The sequence below is a fragment of the Microcebus murinus genome, chromosome X (genome assembly GCF_040939455.1).
Source record: "Microcebus murinus isolate Inina chromosome X, M.murinus_Inina_mat1.0, whole genome shotgun sequence".
In the NCBI taxonomy this organism is placed as follows: domain Eukaryota; kingdom Metazoa; phylum Chordata; class Mammalia; order Primates; family Cheirogaleidae; genus Microcebus; species Microcebus murinus.
Window position 1 is genome coordinate 78,131,957 of NC_134136.1, and position 19,413 is coordinate 78,151,369.

The 19,413-nt window shown below is 38.9% G+C and overlaps 1 protein-coding gene across 2 annotated transcripts in view; it reads right to left on the reverse strand.

Moving 5' to 3' along the window:
• The window catches only part of FAM120C (family with sequence similarity 120 member C), a 118,399-nt gene that overhangs the window by 97,478 nt on the left and 1,508 nt on the right, over window positions 1-19,413 (reverse strand). The window contains exon 2 of one of the 2 annotated variants that reach the window (XM_012782773.3): window positions 8,807-13,199. The exons of the other annotated variant lie outside the window; for it this stretch is intronic. Coding sequence (XP_012638227.2) covers window positions 13,191-13,199 — 9 coding nt within the window. The 3' untranslated portion in view covers window positions 8,807-13,190. Of the gene's footprint in view, window positions 1-8,806; window positions 13,200-19,413 lie in introns of those variants that run through there. 2 annotated transcript variants of the gene reach the window in all.

Here is a 19,413-nt window from a genome sequence, read left to right on the forward strand (position 1 = left end):
TCTAATCTTTGACAAAGCAGACAAAAACATACGATGGGGAAAAGAATCCCTCTTCAATAAATGGTGCTGAGAAAACTGGATAGCCACCTGTAGAAGGCTAAAACAGGACCCAAACCTTTCACCTCTCACAAAAACCAACTCACGCTGGATAACAGACTTAAACCTAAGGTATGAAACTATTAGAACTCTAGAGGAAAAAGTTGGAAACACTCTCCTAGACATTGGCCTGGGCAAAGAGTTTATGAAGAAGTCCCCAAAGGCAATCACAGCAGCAACAAAAATAAATAAATGGGACATGATCAAACTACAAAGCTTCTGCACAGCCAAAGAAATAGTCATGAAAGTAAACAGACAACCTACAGAATGGGAGAAAATTTTTGCATCCTATGCATCTGATAAGGGACTGATAACTAGAATATACTTAGAACTCATGAAAATTAGGAAGAAAAAATCAAATAACCCCATTAAAAAGTGGGCAAAGGACTTGAACAGAAACTTTTCTAAAGAAGACAGAAGCATGGCCAACAAACATATGAAGAAATGCTCAACATCTCTAATCATCAGGGAAATGCAAATCCAAACCACAATGAGATATCACTTAACCCCAGTGAGAATGGCCTTTATCAAAAAATCTCCAAACAATAAATGCTGGCGTGGTTGGGGAGAGAGAGGAACACTCCTACACTGCTGGTGGGACTGCAATCTAGTTCAACCTCTGTGGAAAGCAATATGGAGATACCTTAAAGTGATACAAGTGAATCTACCATTTGATCCAGCAATCCCATTGCTGGGCATCTACCCAAATGATCCCGTGACACTCTACAAAAAAGACACCTGCACTCGAATGTTTATAGCAGCACAATTCATAATTGCAAGGCTGTGGAAACAGCCCAAGTGCCCATCAATCCAAGAATGGATTAATAAAATGTGGTATATGTATACCATGGAATACTATTCAGCTCTAAGAAACAATGGTGATATAGCACATCTTATATTTTCCTGGTTAGAGCTGGAACCCATACTACTAAGTGAAGTATCCCAAGAATGGATAAACAAGCACCAGATATATTCTCCAGCAAACTGGTATTAACTGAGTAGCACCTAAGTGGACACATAGGTGCTACAGTAATAGGGTATTGGGCAGGTGGGAGGCGGGAGGGGGCGGGTATATACATACATAATGAGTGAGATGTGCACCATCTGGGGGATGGTCATGATGGAGACTCAGACTTTTGGGGGGAGGGGGGGAAATGGGCATTTATTGAAACCTTAAAATCTGTACCCCCATAATATGCCACAATAAAAAAAAATAAAAAAAAATATTAAGGGGGTACAAATGTTTTTGTTACATGGATAGCTTTTGTAATGCTTGAGTCAGGACTACAGTTGTGCCTGTCACCTGAATAGTGTTCACTGTACCTGTTAGGTAGGTTTTTACCCCTCTCCCTCCTTCCCCCTCCCCTGGGAATCTATTTTTAACAAGAACTCTAAATGATTCTCATGATGAGCTAAGTTTAAGTAACAGCTCTCTAGTTAGATCATATAGCATGGCAATTTACTAGTAGCAAAATACAGCCTAGAGTGACTGATGGCCATTCAATCCTGACCAGGGGCAAGAGAAATAGCCTTCCAGCCACAATGACACTCAGAACAGTGAGCCCTCTGGCTCCATTTACACATTTATGATGACTGCTACCATCTACAAGCACAAGGACTTCCAGTGCCTGGCCAAAACTGGTCTGGTTTAATTATTAAACCTGTAATTTTCAAAGAGGGTAAAATGATTTAGGAGAGATCAAACCATAATATACCCAAATAACTAATCAGAAAAGCAGCACACTTGAATTTTAAAGAAAGTGAGAATTGAGATTCTGAACAACTGTCTACAGTTTTAATTGCTGGTTCACTCTTCAGTTCAGTGAATATGGATTGACGGCCTACTATGTGTCAGGATGGAGACAGCACAGAGCAAGACATTTACAATACATGTGAGAGGTTAGGAGCACAGGGTGCCGTGGGAACACAGAGGGAAGGCACCTAGCCAGTGATTGGGGGTAATGCTTTTAGAGGAAGCAACACCTATTTATAAAACTCAGGGGAAAACAGCTGAGAAAAGGTTAATGTCTCATTTCCAACCTTAAGTTGTCTAAAGCAGTGGCTTGCAAACTGTGCTTCCCCAAACCAGGATTTGGGTAGGTAGAGATTAGACCAAATAACCAGAGTGTATCAGTGTTCCTACTTTCTCTTCAACCTGAGCTCACAATCCCCATTTTATATATATTTTGGCTCTTACAGAAATATATAATAGCAACATAAAATATTTAATATTTCATAACAAAATATTCAATATTTAATAGAAATATTTAATAGCAAAATATTGCTATTAAAAACAACTAGGAATATTAATTACTAGAACATGAGCTTCAGGAAGGCTGGGATTATTTTTTTATCTGTTTTGTTTGCTACTGTACCTCTAATACATAGAACACTGGCACAGAGTAGGCAGGCAATGAATCATTTCAACTTTCAATGAATATTTTTCTGAGTCAGGCACTGATATATGCCAGACACTGACCTAGGTGTGGACCTATAGCAGTGAACAAGAGACAAAATTCCTGCCCTTATGGAGCTGACATTGTAGTGACCAATATTTCAAAACAAACACTGGGCTAAACATCTCATTTAAACTTCTATCCCTATGAAATGGGTATTGTATCATTAACCCCTTTCCCCTTCCTTTTTTTAAACAGAGAAAACTAAACCTTGGAAAACTTAAATAACTTGCCCCAAATTACAGCTAACGATGTGGCAGAACTTGGATTAGAACTCACTTAGGTCTGACTTCAAAATAATGTTCTTTTTCCACCAAATATATTCTCAAATAAAGGCTACTGGGAAAGTGGACATAACTAATCTCAGATCAATTCATAAATAAGACAATAAACACAGGGACATAAAGAATAAGTAGATTGTGAGCCCATTAGTGGCAGAATTATGTTACAGCCATCTGTGTCTCTAGCACCCTACCTGGACCACAGATACAGCATAATAAAATGCTTGTTATTTAAATTAACTTCATCATAAATGATTCTCTTTAGAAATTAAAAATAAATAAATAAAACTTCAAACCAGAGGCAATACAGCTTTCTGACATCTGGAATACTTGACTTCCTCCAGCATGGCCTATATTCCACTGGGATACCAGCCTCACTCCTATCATGTTACATACACCAAACTAGTGGCTGACTCAGCCAGGGTACTGTGGTCTACCCTTTCCACCTATTCTCAATGACAAGGCAAAAAGAAATCAGAGATAACAGAGAAGCATCATCTTATAAGAATATTTGAGGAGGGGGTGGCCTATGTACCTTGAAGTCTAACTACTGAATAATTATAGACTGCAACTGCTGTTGATGCAAATATGCATCATTTGCACACTGTGGAGTTCAACAAATGACCATTAAGAGATAATCACAAAGCTAAAGAATAGTGTATAAAAAAAATAGCAGAATCAGAAACCACAGCCAACTCAGGACAACATTGATAAAGTGGCCTTCCCTTCCAACTATAGCAATTGCAATTATCTATGTGCACATACAATGGTAGAGCCTTTGCCATGAGATATGGCAATCAAGCTGGAGGTAGTAGAATACTGATCCAATGTTCAGCATACACTATTAAGGTGCTAATTTTAATTTGTGAGTACTCAATTTTAGTACCCTTAATTACTCTTGGGCTGGAGCCAGCCCATTTCTATAGGTGAATCTTTCTGTCACATTTAAGTACCAAAGGAAATGTCCCTGTTTTAGTGCTATTCCCAAGCTGTTTTAATTACTATAGCCTTGTATAGTTTGAAGTCTGGTAAATTGATACCTCCTATTTTGTTTTTATTGCCTAGGATTGATTTTGCTATACGGGGTCTTCTCTGGTTCCATATGAAGCATAAAATTATTTTTTCTATATCTGTGAAAAATGATGGTGGCATTTTGATAGGGATTGCATTGACTCTGTAGGTCACTTTGGGTAGTATAGATATTTTAACAATGTTGATTCTGCTGACCCATGAGCATGCTGTATTCTTCCACCTGTTTACATTTTCTGCTATTTCCTTTTTCAGTGTTTCATAGTTCTCCCTGTAAAGGTCTTTTACCTCCTTAGACAAATATATTTCTAGGTACTTTATTTTCTTTGTTGCTATTTTTTTTTTTTTTTGAGACAGAGTCTCACTTTGTTGTCCAGGCTAGAGTGAGTGCCGTGGCGTCAGGCTAGCTCACAGCAACCTCAAACTCCTGGGCTTGAGCGATCCTTCTGCCTCAGCCTCCCGAGTAGCTGGGACTACAGGCATGTGCCACCATGCCCGGCTAATTTTTTTTTTTATATACATATCAGTTGGCCAATTAATTTCTTTCTATTTATAGTAGAGACGGGGTCTCACTCTTGCTCAGGCTGGTTTTGAACTCCTGACCTCGAGCAATCCGCCCGCCTCGGCCTCCCAGAGAGCTAGGATTACAGGCATGAGCCACCACGCCCGGCCTCTTTGTTGCTATTTTGAAGGGAATTGAGTCTTTGATTTGGTTCTCACTTTTACTGTTGTTGGCATATATGAATGCCTCTGATTTCAGTGGAACAGAACTGAGAACCCAGATATAAAACCATCCTCATATAGCCAACTAATATTCGACAAAGCAGACAAAAACATACACTGGGGAAAAGAATCCTTATTCAATAAATGGTGCTGGGAAAACTGGACAGCCACATGTAGAAGACTGAAAGAAGACCCAAACCTTTCACCTCTCACAAAAATCAACTCATGCTGGGTAACAGACTTGAACCTTCGGTGTGAAACTATTGGAATTCTAGAGGAAAATGTTGGAAATACTCTTCTAGACATTGGCCTAGGCAAAGAATTTATGAAGAAGACCCCAAAGGCAATCACAGCATCAACAAAAATAAATAAATGGGACCTGATAGAATTAAAAAGCTTCTGCACAGCCAAAGAAGCAAACAGACAACCCACAGAATGGGAGAAAATTTTTGCAAGCTACACATCTCATAAAAGGCTGATAATTAGAATCTATTTAGAACTCAGGAAAATCAGCAAGGAAAAAATCAAACAACCCTATCAAAAAATGGGCAAAGTACATGAACAGAAACTTCTCAAAAGAAGACAGAATAATGGCCAACAAACATATGAAAAAATGCTCAATATTTCTAATCATCAGGGAAATGCAAATCAAAACCACAATGAGATATCACTTAACTCCAGTGAGAATGGCCTTTATCAAAAAGTCCCCAAACAATAAATGTTGGCGTGGATGTGGAGAGATAGGAACACTCCTACACTGCTGGTGGGACTGCAAACTAGTTCAACCTCTGTGGAAAACAATATGGAGATACCTTAAAGCGATACAAGTAGATCTGCCATTTGATCCAGCAATTCCACTACTGGGCATCTACCCAAAAGATCAAAAGTCACTTTATGAAAAAGACACCTGCACTCGAATGTTTATAGCAGCACAATTCACAATTGCAAAGTTGTGGAAACACTTCAAGTGCCCATCAATTCACGAGTGGATTAATAAAATGTGGTATATGTATACCATGGAGTACTATTCAGCTTTAAGAAATAATGGTGATATAGCACCTCTTGGATTTTCCTGGATAGAGCTGGAACCCATTCTACTAAGTGAAGTATCTCAAGAATGGAAAAACAAGCACCACATGTACTCACCAACAAATTGGTATTAACTGATCAACACTTAAGTGGACATATAGGAATAACATTTATCGGGTGTCGGGCAGGTGGGAGGGGGGAGGAGGGGATGGATATATACAAACACAATGAAATGTGCAACGTTTGGGGGATGGTCACACTTGAGGTTCTCACTCGAGGGGGTAGGGGGGCATGGGCAATATACGTAACCTTAACACTTGTACCCCCATAATATGCTAAAATAAGAAAAAAGAACCAAAGGAAAAATATTTTTTAAAAATCTGTTGCAGTTCATCCATTGGCTGGAGACCATACTTTGAGACTAACTTTTGTAATCAGTGTATACACAGGAGCTTTGGCATCAAATTGAAGTTGTTGGGACAAATCACAGGCAAGTCACCTAGCTTCTTCATCTGTAAAATGGATGAAGCTAATTAGCCAATTCCTACCCAGTTGTAAGACTTAGAAATTACTTATATAAAATACCTGGCACATAGGTTCTGAAATAGCTATGAAATAAATCATAGTCTGTTCTACAGAAGTCTATGGTATGTACTATTGTCTGGAGGTCCTCATAAATCATATGAGACAAGTAGATACCAGAATAGATACTTGTTCTGCCCAAAGCAAATACTAAAGATTGAAAAATATTCTTAGGAGTAAGAGAAGAACAAGAATCCAATGGAGTTCTGGGTTACTTGAGAAAGGATAGGAACTTCAGAGAAGGAAATGATAGCAAGAAATTTCCAAAAGTCCTTGAACCAGGGCTGCAAATGCTTACAGGGGTGGGCAACTAACATGAATGAATAAAGAGGGCTGAGTTAAGAATATTTAACTTCCAGAAATGTAATTTTCTTTACTAAACTATGCTATAGGTATTAATATATACATGCAAGATACTGGAGTTTAGATTTTAAATTAAAAACACAAGTGAAAAATAGAAAATGTTGATAATTTTTTTAATAATTTAGTCACCTTTGACTTGGAAACTAGAGGCCTGATGATGCCTTTATGTACCAAGAGGTCAATGTTAGTTAGGTCTTATATTTTTGTGTTACAATATGCAGTACAGAATTTAGCCTTGAATCCTTTTACTAGGAGTGATTAATTTGATCCTATTTTATAATGTAAAACAGATGTTTAGAAATGTAGGGATTTCCAAACACAGACGTTTGGCATAGTTTAAATATATATATATATATATATATATATATATATATATATATATATATTTAGGGCAACTACTCCCAAAATATTTGTAGAATTCTGGTATTTCAATGACATCATGCTTCATTTTCAGTACCATAGCATAGTAATTCAGTATCTTCACTGTAGCTTTTCTTTGACACTATGAACACTGAGAAAGTCTAACTGAACAATATTAGTTCATTTTCATAAAATATGTCAGAGAACCATTTCAGGACTTCAACAGACAACTCCACAGTTGTGGGAATGTAAATGAGGCCAACACTTTCATTTCTTGAAAGCCAATTTCAGCAAAGAAAAGTCAGCCAGTTTCTCTGTTGCCAAATGAGTTTCTCAAAGGCATAATTTTGCTAGGAACAAGCAAATACAACCATACATTTGTGAACGTACTTCTAAACAGCCCTGTTTTTATTCGGAGTGTCTAGATGAGTTGTTAAGTCAACAAAACAAATCAAATATTTTATTTCAATCTTTGCAGGTGCACTGAATGCCCTTTTAGATGCCAAACAGGTCATTTTTTTTTAGTATCTTGAATAGTGTGCCTCAACTAAGCCAATCAACCTCCATTTAATAGGGCAGATTTCCATAATATGCACCTAATAATTCACCAAGCAAAGCATCAACTGTGTTTGGTGCAAACCACAATGTTAATTCATTTTGAACTTTCTAGCACAAAGTGAATCCTGAGAAGTGATACAACAGCTTTAAGTTAAGGTCCCTGGAAAGTGTTTCTCCTTCAAATTTACGTTTCCAAAGTCCAACAGTTTAACACTATTGCAGAAGCACTCTCTATAGTCATATTTGCTAATTTTGACCAATTGATATTAAAAGTTTTAGGACTTTTCTCAGCACACAAAATCTAGATATACCTGTGATAGGCTACAAGAGTTAAGCCCAAAAGAGTTAGGTTACACCAAAATTCTCAACATAAGAATTATATCTAGGTGCAGTGGTCTCAAACTTTAGAGCGTATCAGAATTAGCTGGAGGGCTTGTTAAAATGGATTGACAAGACCCACTCCCAGTTTTTGATTCAGTGGGGATGGGGTAGGGTCTAAGAATTTGCATTTCCAAAAAATTTCCAGGTGGTACAGTACTGTTGGTCAGGGACCATACTTTTGAGAACCACTGGCTAGACATACCACTAAATGTATAGCTATGTGGGTGGTATTTACACCTGTTCTAATTAGCTGCTATCTAAAACTTAATTGCATTTCATGATAGCATCATTTATTCTGTGTTCAAAAACACCACCTGTTGAAATTTCCCAAGTCCTACTTTAAGTTCTTTTTGTTTCAGCATTCATCATTTTTGTATGCTGGTCATATTTCTTACAATGGTTTATTTTTAAATGGTAAGTTAAATTGTCGTCTTTCAACTCATTTTATTTAGATATATAGGAAAATTCATCAATTCTACAAAGAAATAGGCTCTCTCATGTTCTCCTTTAAATATAAAAGATTTTTTTCACTTTGTACAGATATGAGTACAATAAATATTTCATGTTCATCAAAATGACTATTAAAAAGTACAAGCAGGCCAGGCGCGGTGGCTCACGCCTGTAATCCTAGCTCTCTGGGAGGCCGAGGCGGGTGGATTGCTCAAGGTCAGGAGTTCGAAATCAGCCTGAGCAAGAGTGAGACCCCGTCTCTACTATAAATAGAAAGAAATTAATTGGCCAACTAATACATATAGAAAAAATTAGCCAGGCATGGTGGCACATGCCTGTAGTCCCAGCTACTCGGGAGGCTGAGGCAGAAGGATCGCTTGAGCCCAGGAGTTTGAGGTTGCTGTGAGCTAGGCTGACGCCACGGCACTCACTCTAGCCTAGGCAACAAAGCGAGACTCTGTCTCAAAAACAAAAACAAACAACAAAAAAGTATAAGCACAACAATCAATGGTGTTTATTTCTGTGTAATACATTAGTTCAAAAACATAGTGGCTTAAAACAATATTTATTATCTCCTACTATCTGTGGGCATGTCTTAGCTGGTTCCGTTGGCTCAGGGTCTTTCACAGGCTGCAGTCAGGGTGTCAGCCAGGGTTGTAGTCATCTCAAGGCTTGACTAGGGAAGGATCTGCTTCCAAGCTCACTCATGTAGCTGTTGGCAGGATTCAGTTCCTTGCAGGTTGTTGGACTGAGGGCTTCAGTTTCTCACTGGCTGTTGGTCAGAGGCTGCCCTCAGTTTCTTGTTCTGTGGGCCTCTCCATAGGGTAGCTCACAACATGGTAGCTTGCTTCATCGGAGTGATCAAGCAAGAAGAGCGAGTGAGACAGAGAGAGAGAGAGAGAGAGAGAGAGAGAGAGAGAGAGAGAGAGAGAGAGAGAGAGAGAGAGAGAGAGAACACGTGGGCAAACAAGATGGAAGTCGCAGTTTCTTATAACCTAACCTTGAAAGTGACATCCCATCGCTTTTGTTGTAGTCTCCTCATTAGAAGCAAGTCATTATTTAGGTCCAGCCCATACAAAGGGACACAAGGAGATTATACAGGGTGTGAATATCAGGAGGCAGGAATCACTGGGAGCCATTGCAGAAGATGTCCACCATGAATGACAAGTGGCACTTGGTCTCTCTGCCAGGGAGACACCATGGAATGATAGAGCCCAATAAACAAAGACCATGTGGCTCACAAAAGGAGGCAATCAGTATTGCCAGAGGATTTGACATTTCAAGAGTAGCTGGAAAGTGTCAGACTTTTTTGCAATATTTCACAATTTTTAAAAGTTGGCGACAAATTCAAACTTGTTAAGAAATATGTTCATATAATGCAAATTAAACAGCAGCAGGAAACAAAAATCACTCAACTCATTCAATGATTGTGTTTCCCTGAAAATAAGACAGGGTCTTATATTTATTTTTTCCTCTAGAAGACACCCTATGGCTTATTTTCAGGGAACGTGTTATTTTCCCCTCAAAGCCTCAGCTTGCAGCACGCACAGGATGGCAGGGACCTGACAGGGGGAGCCGACCTTGTTGGTGGGGCTGCCCGCACCTTTCTGGTCACCTCTGGGATAGTAGCTGTCACGATGGGGCAGATGAGAAGGGCTGCTCCTCTTCTTTACCGCTCCGCAATGAAATGCATGGGTTGTGCAGATACGCTGCGTAGCCACGCCCATCACTAGGTCTTATTTTCTGGGTAGGGCTTATATTGCGCAAATGCTTAGAAATCCTGCTAGGGCTTATTTTATAGGTAGGTCTTATTTTCAGGGAAACACAGCAGATGACACCTTAATATTCAGTCCAAACACATTATTTGATTTTGGATCCTGGTGAACACTAGTGATCAATGAAAATAAATGGAGTTCTTTCAAAAAATAAAGAAAAAAAGAAATGTGTTGGGCCAATGCAAAAAATATATGCATGGGCCACATGTGGCCTAAGGGCTGCCAATTTGACATCTTTGCCATAATCTTTATAATTTCCTATATGTGGCAGATGAAAGAGCAAAGGTTTTGGTGTCTGGTAGGCAAATCCTGGTTCTTCCATTTCTGTTGGTTATGTCCCTGGGCCAATGACAAGGACTAGAGAAATGATCCTCAGGGCTTATACTATATGTAGTTTCTTTTTTTTTTTTTTTTTTTTTTTTTTTTTTTTTTTTTTTAAGACAGAGTCTCGCTTTGTTGTCCAGGCTAGAGTGAGTGCCGTGACGTCAGCCTAGCTCACAGCAACCTCAAACTCCTGGGCTCGAGCGATCCTTCTGCCTCAGCCTCCCGAGTAGCTGGGACTACAGGCATGCGCCACCATGCCCGGCTAATTTTATATATATATATATCAGTTGGCCAATTAATTTCTTTCTATTTATAGTAGAGACGGGGTCTCGCTCTTGCTCAGGCTGGTTTCGAACTCCTGACCTTGAGCAATCCGCCCGCCTCGGCCTCCCAGAGAGCTAGGATTACAGGCGTGAGCCACCGCGCCCGGCCTATATGTAGTTTCTTATTTCACTTCTCTATTAGACTATGAGCTCCTGAAGCAGTAGAGTACCATGCTTTGTATTCCTGACCTCAACCATCCTTCTCTACTTCATTTTTCTTCACAGCACTTACTATGCCACCTAAAATACCACATATTTGTCTACTTATCTTCTTTACTATCTGTCTTCTCCATTAGAATATAAGACTCACGAGGTCGGAAATCTGTTTTATTTACTGCTGTATCCTCACAATCTTGAACTTTGCCTGGCACACAGTAGCCACCCAAATAAATATTGGTTGAATGAATGAATTCCATTGTTCATAGTACTTAACAATTTCTGGCACAGAGTAGGTACTCAAAAATATTAATTGAACTGAAAAGCACTTCTCATCCTGATACAAAAAATGGGGTGAAATGAGGCTAAAGAATGATAGGCAGTACACTTCATGCCCATGCTATGCTAACTTAAAGCATGAGAGTGAGACGATCAATGTCCAAGCTATTTGGCACACAAGATATTTTGGTTAAAATAACAGTAACTCGGCTCACGCCTGTAATCCTAGCATTCTGGGAGGCCAAGGTGGGAGGATCGCTCAAGGTCAAGAGTTTGAAATCAGCCTGAGCAAGACCGAGACCCTGTCTCTACTAAAAATAGAAAGAAATTAATTGGTCAACTAAAAATATATAGAAAAAAATTAGCCGGACATGGTGGTACATGCCTGTAGTCCCAACTACTCGGGAGGCTGAGGCAGAAGGATTGCCTGAGCCCAGGAGTTTGAGGTTGCTGTGAGCTAGGCTGATGCCATGGCACTCTAGCCCGGGCAACAGAGTGAGACTCTGTCTCAAAAAATAATAATAATAGTAACTGGTATTTATATGTCATTTACAATGTGCCATATAATGTTCTAAGCACATTACTTACAGTAAATCATTTCATACTCACAACAAAAGCTATGACATAAGCACAGAGAAGTTAACTTGTCCAAGCTTACATAACTAGTAGACAGAAGGATGGGGATTTAAACCCAGACAGTCTGGCTCCAAGGTCTGTGCAGTTAGCCATTATACCACACACAAACTAAATACTTTTTGTTCTGCAAAAAGTTACTAAAATACAACTATAAAAATGCAACTATACTGTTTTAAGATATGTTAAATATGGTACCAAATATATTTAGGTTCAAATCTTGGGCCAACCACATTCCAGCAGTGCAACGTTGGGCCAGTGACTATGATGAGCCTATTTCTATTTTAGCTATAAAAAAATAGAGATTAAACTCTATCCTGATGGATGATTGTGAGGATTAAATGACATAATGAATATATGGAAGGTACCAAGCCCATGGAGTAGCAATTATTACTACCACTAAAGGGGAATATATTCTGTAAATGTATTGCTAAGCAGCTGTAAACTTACTTCTGGGTAACAGAGTTTGACAATTCAATTTACAATTTGAATCAATTTATATGCATTTAACACATTTCGTACCGCATAGAAATCTCTAAGACATATGCCAGGGACTGCACATTTTTTGGCAAACTGCACGTTATTTAAATCATCATAACTACAGATCATAATGCACTTTAGGTGTTGTTTTTCAATAATTATAATACTTTTATTTACAAAAACAAACAACTAATTAAACAATTAAAGTTCCTAGTACTTTTTTAACGTACGGTGCTGCATAAAACATTTTCCTCTATGAAGAGGGACCAAACAAAATGTACAAAAGTATCTAGATTCGCTCCTTTTTCCATGGGCGGCACAAACTCTGCAGGCTCTTGCAGGAAATGTTTTCTTTCCACTTTCTGGAATACACGCAGGTTCATGCTGCTTCGTATCACCTCACCACCTTTTGGGTGGATCTTTACAAGGTGCTCTCCTTGCACCCCCAGGGGAAGGGCTGGACAGATTTGTCTCTGGTCCCAGAGAGCCTTCATTATTGTCATCCGTTATCCAGTCTCTCACCACCGATAGCAGAAACTGTTTATACTTCATTTTTGCTTGTGGATTGAGTACGTTGTACACTCTAAATGAATTGAAAAGTCCACAGTTCATAAGGTGCAGCACTACTTTTTTCCTTAGAATGGAACAACACGAAAGGAATTGATCCACACGGTCAACACTTTTCTTGTGGGCATGGTATTCCTTGATGCAGGCAGGTTTTACAATATTCTCTCCCATTTTTCTATTTTTTTTTTTCCTGTTGTTGAGACAGAAGTGTCATGGATCGTTGATATCATTCGGACAACCTGCTTGTCTTTCCATGCTAGGAGAAGAATATTGCCTTTTTTGGAAAATATTATGTCACCTTTCTTCATTCTTGATGTTTTCATTTTCAAATTTGGCGGTAAACCTCTACTCTACCTAATGGACAAGACAGTGTGTTGACATCTAAGGTCCATAACAGATTGCGCACGAAACACAAGAAAACTCATGAGCACTACGAAGAGTGTTAACATAAAATATTGTAAAATACTGGTTCTAGGCCGGGCATGGTGGCTCACGCCTGTAATCCTAGCACTCTGGGAAGCAGAGGCAGGAGGATCACTCAAGGTCAGGAGTTTGAAACCAGCCTGAGCAAGAGTGAGACCCCGTCTCTACTAAAAATAGAAAGAAATTAATTGGCCAACTTATACAGAAAAAAAATTAGCTGGGCATGGTGGCACATGCCTGAAGTCCCAGCTACTTGGGAGGCTGAGGCAGTAGGATTGCTTGAGCCCAGGAGTTTGAGGTTGCTGTGAGCAAGGCTGACGCCACGGCACTCACTCTAACCTGGGAAACATAGTGAGACTCTGTCTCAAAAAAAAAAAAAAAATACTGGTTCTAAATGCTTCCCTATCAGACCTTTAAAGCCCTCTTCATTCAGTAAGTCAAGTCAATCAACCAATTTTTCTCTTTCAACAACCATTCTTATTATATATAATATGTCAAGTCCTAGAAAAATTCCCTGCCCTCTGGAACTCATTTAAAATAAGAGTTAGGTGATATGAAAATACTATGAGAGAAAAAATGAGTGAGATAAGAACAGAGTACTCTGGTAGTATAAGAGAAGGCATCATTCACCACCATAGCCAGCAGAGGCTGGCTGGGAAGGATTTTATAGTGATAACTTTTGAGCAGGAATTTGCAATGCAAGGGTGAAGGTAACATAAAAAAGCACTATGAGAGAGGATATGGTATGTCTAGGAAACTAAAAAAGTTCAGAATGGCTGGGACAGGCATGGAGAGAGGTGAGTACCAGGTAAGTCTGGAGAGACTTAGGGATCAGATTGTGAAAGGCACTGCCTGCCATGTTGAGAGATGTTTGGATGTGGCAGGATAGGCAAAAAACAGCTCCATCTTTGGGCATACAACAGAATCAGCTTTGGTTTTCAGGATGGTATCTCTGGCATTGGTGTAGTGGATGGAGTCCAGAGAGTGCTGTGGTAAAGGAACAAATTGAGGCTGTTTTCATGGTTCAGATAAGAGATTTTGGCAGCCTGAACTAAAGCAATGGTGGGGCAGGGGTGGAACAAAAAGAAGTAGCTGGACTCAGGAGACATATTTAAGGTAGAACTGAAAAGGATCTGATGACCAAGTGAATGTGGGAAGTGACAGAAGAGTGAAGAATAGAGGGCTCTACAGTTTCTAGCTTGAAATGGATGAAAGACACCATTCATAGAAAAAGAGAATACAAGAAGTAGAACAAGTTTTTGGGAAAGATAATGAGTTCCATCTCGAATATTTTTTTTGTTTCAGTGACCTATAAGACATCAAGCAATAGACAGCTGAAAAGACGTGTTGAAAGTTCATGAGAGAGGTTGAGGGTAGAGACAAAGCTTTAAGCATCAGGATGTAATTAATACTTACAGCCATAATAACGGATGAGATTGCTCAGGAAACAAACATAGGAGAAGAACATGACTAGGACAAAAGCCTTAAGAGTACCAACATTTAAGGAAGCAAGTAGAGAAGGAGGAATAAAGAAAGGAGAAAGAACTAGAAATTTACAAAGAGAATCAGAAGTGAGTAGGATTATGAAATCCAATGAAGGTAGTTCAAGGACAGGATGGCTTGATTTAATTATCTCAAAGAAGACCAAGAAAGGGTAAGAATGGAAATGGATGTGGCACCTTCAAAGTGGTGACATTAGATATAAAGTGGCACAAGACTAGTAAATGGGAAGTAATACAGTCTTTCTTTTTTTAAGAATAATGGTGAAAAGGTTATCTGTCACAGGATTAGAGTTAAAAAAAAATAATGGTGAAAAGGGAAGAAAGGGGACAAGCATAATGGCGCAAGGGAATTACAAAGTAAAGGCGAAGTTTTTGTTTTTTAAAGATTATTTGTGCATGCTGTAAGTGAAAGATGCCAGAGAGGGAGAGACTGAAAATGCAGAAAGGAAAGGGATTGCTACTTTTGAATTCCTATAACATCACTATATGAGTCACTCAGCACTTAGCTTACACATTTGCCGTGTGTTGGCAGTACTGTACATTTAGCAATGCTTGCACAAACTAAGTGCTCAATAAATCTTATTGTTTTTCTTCATGTATCTATACATATTATCCAGCCAGTAAAAGTATACAGTCTTACACAAGAATGTACAAAAAGAAACGTGGTGGATTGTGGAAAGAGACTTTGTGCAATAAAGACCTAGAACAAGAATTTTTATCCACCACTTACTGGTGCCCAAATCAAAGAAAAATCCCTTTACTTCCTGGCACCTGTTATTCAGCTGTAAAATGGGAAGAATACTATGTTTCTTGCAAACTTGAGAGGATTGAATGAGATATTTGACAAGCACTTTATATACAACTTGTTTCTTAAGAAGTAGCAGTAATTACTATTATGATTATTTTTCCCAACACCAGAACACCCAGAAGAGCCACTGACTTTTCAGGATACCTACAAGTAAACTATTAGGAGGCATATTAGCCACTGTTTTATTGTATTCCAGAGAACCAAAGCACAAAATGACACCGGCTCTTGGTCAGACTTCTCAAAGTCTGGTTACTGACGTACCCCAACATGATTTCTGCCACATCCAAACAGTGCAACCTAATATTTTTCTTTACATCAATTCATTTTTCTTCAATTGGCCCCATTCTAAAAAATTACAGCTTTGAAATGGTGGGTTTGACGTGCCGATTATCTTTTTTTCTAATATACATTAACCATTAAAATAAAACATTCATTCCCCCTAATCACCCTGTATCATCTCCTAATCTAAAACTGCTTTAGGTTGCTCTACTTCTGAGACCCTTAGGAAGAAAATAGGAAAGCAATCTGTGGGTTCACTTAATTTTTCTGCTACTGGTGATTACCATTTGCAAAGGTTTATAGAGCATATAAATGAAAACAAACAAATGATAAAATCCATTCCAATGATATACACTGAATCTTTTCATGGGAAGTTCTAAGTTGTCTAAAGCTAAACAGACAGCCCAACAATACCTATTATTTAATCCTTCCACCTTTACTTTCTCTATCATAAATGAAAATGAAACTGGGACTAAAGGCCCATTTGTGGTTTAACATGGAGAACAAAACCAAGGAGAGGAGAAATATAGTAATGGGTTTTGTTCTGAAGTACTAACACTCAGTCAAAAGAAATGGTTGTTGGCATGCAGATCATCCAAGTGAAAAATTGCCACCTTCAAGATAGTGAAACACTCCCTCTGAAAAGGGAAACCACACTCATTTATTAATCAATACCTTTCAAGTCAGTGCTACAATCCAGGAAGTTCTTCATCACTCTAACAACAACAAAGTCACTGACCAGAACCAGGAGAGAGAACTTTACTCACTGATCACATCCACAGATACTTTAAATATGCTATTTTAGAGCCAGTCTTAAATTCATGTTAAGAGCCACACTACATACTTTTTAAGTCACTCCTATAATTTCATTCTCTTAGGATCACTGAACTATTCATTTAGGGGAAAAATGTATCCTGCACCCAAAGTATACATGACATTATGGAGACTGAAAAGATCAAAGAGTGTTTATAATCTAGCATGGGGAGTAAGATTTATATATTCCCAAAATGATTGTTCTAAGGACTGAAGAGAACTGCTGGGAAGTTTTTCCCCAACAAGCTGAAATAATTTTTCAGTGAACATTTGAATACACACCACTGAGATTCTACTATTTTCACTATACCTGATTTATCACATATCCAGCTAACTACCCAGTCTATCTTATTTTTTAATCAACTGCTGGGATTTTAAAAATGAGACTTTGTGTGATGAAGTGTGACAAAAATATACTAAGGGCTGATTCTCAAAAATTTTGACCAATGAGGTATATGAACAAAAAAGTTTGGAAACTTCCAAGGTCCAGGTGAGGGCTTAAAAAAAAAAAAGTTTAGATACCACAAACCCGTATTGTGTTCAAATCTCTTGCCAACCTCCAATCAAAATCTATTCAGAGCTCACAACTGGCTATTTAGGTCTCCACACCCTTGTCCACTATCTGAACTATCCTCAGTCCTCTTCATGGCTTAGCACAAATCGGTGAAGCCTCCTCCAACTTTTATTCTCTCACCCAAAATCAACCATGACCCCTATAGGGACCACATTTTTCATCATTGCAATTAGTACATAGCATCTACTATGACTTTGTTTTTAGTCTGTCTCTTTTACAAAGCCCTGACCTCCTTGAGGTCAGGAATCCCCTTATTTACCCCTTATTTACCTATGACTCCTCAGCAACCAGTTTAGTATTTAGCAAACAACAAGCACTCAGTAAAAGAATAATAAAAATGAATGTCCTGAACCAGTCTTTTCCCAGGAGCCAGAGAAGAGTTTAGTTGAGTGTGGAAATGATCTATCACAGTGGAACTTCAGAAAGATTCATCTTAGAGCACTGTTCTTAAGAGCATGAGCTATGGAGGCAGACTGCATGTATTGCTGGGTGACTTTGGGCAAGTGTCTAAACCTCCTGTTCCTCAATTTCCTCGTTTAGAAAACAGGGATAATACTGCTTAAGTTATTGTGAGGACCAAATGAGATACTTTTCTTTTTTTAAAAAAAGCACATAGATTAGTGCCTAATACATAGTAAGCATTCCATCTATGCAGTCACTATTGCCAAAAACCAGGTTAATAATGACAATGCGGTGAAAAGTCCTTAAAGCCTGGATGATAGCAATGAAAACAAAGTGGAAAGAATGGCTGTGAATGAAGAATCTACTTAACCACTTCGGGACCTCACCCGCCGCGAAACCTTGCCCACAGCTGGCACTCATAGTCCACCCGATAGCTCCTGCTGTGCATTGACAACGAATCCGTTTTGCTCTTGTGTGATGAGGAAAGCTTTAAAGCACTGAAAGCTTGTTTTACTTTACAGGAAGCTTTACTTGTAAATCAGAATAGGTAACATAAACATACATGTTTTCATTATGTTATTTTTAAATGTTCACAATTTTATTTTGATAAATGAAAAATTAGAAAAGTCATATCACAGCTGTCGGCTAAAGCTGACGTGCGTGTTCATCTGTGGTTATCGACTATAGTCAATGATTGGCTGTGTGTGTTCATCTGTGGCTGTCGACTATAGTCGACGCTAGTCCCGAAGTGGTTAAAAATGTTCAGTCATGAAGGCAAGCAAATGGGTGTCTATTATATCATTTTCTCTACTCCAAGACAGCTCCTGATTGGATTTTATTAAAAATAGCTATAATTTATCCAGCCTAGGCACAGATTTGATGCTGAGCACTAGGAGTCTAGGATGACTGGACTCTAGTCACAAGCTCTATAATCAATGCAAGCTTCTCTCTGTAGGTCCTCCAGTAACTCAGCTTAAATTTCTTTCTTCCTCATTACTCCACCAGGCACCACTTCTGTATGTTTGTGATTCCCACAATCTCCCTTCTTGTCTAAATGTGAGGACAACTCCAAGAACCTATGTTGGGGGAATGGGTTTACAGTTTCATCCTACCCAACCCTATACTACTTTTCTTTTTCATCTTCCTGCCTACCTCCTTTACTTCTTAAGCCTTGCTATTCTCCACATAGGAACTTGAAACCTAAGAGTAAGGGAAAGCAACAGAGCAACAGCAGTGGTGCCAAGAACTGGAGATGCTGCCAAGCTGTTCCTCAGGCCCCATATGCAGTGACCCAACTACATGTAGATTGGACTTAACTGCCCAAGGTGCCTCATACACTTGATATTCCTTTTTGCTTCTGCTCATTTTCTTTCTCCCTCATAAAGCAACCTCTCCTCCCAAACTTATGACCCATTCAAATCGAACCCATCTTTGAACACCCTGATGAAGTCCAACTTCTTCAGGGAAGCTTCCCCTGACCATTTTAGTCCACAGATATTCCCCCATGCACATACAAACAGGTACTATACTTACTGTCGGTTCCATAAAGCATAATCACATACACATTTAAATGATTAAATGTTTCATGTGTATGTATTTGATATTTTAAAGGCAGGAACCGTGTCTCAAGTTTTTCAAACCCCTTCAGTGGGTTAATACTTGTGAACAGTGACTGAATCGGTGGGATTTTGTTTGTTTAAGGCTGAGGCAGGAGGAGATAGAAGAATATTGAAATGAAAAGGGTTGAATGGACAGACGGGTGAAAAA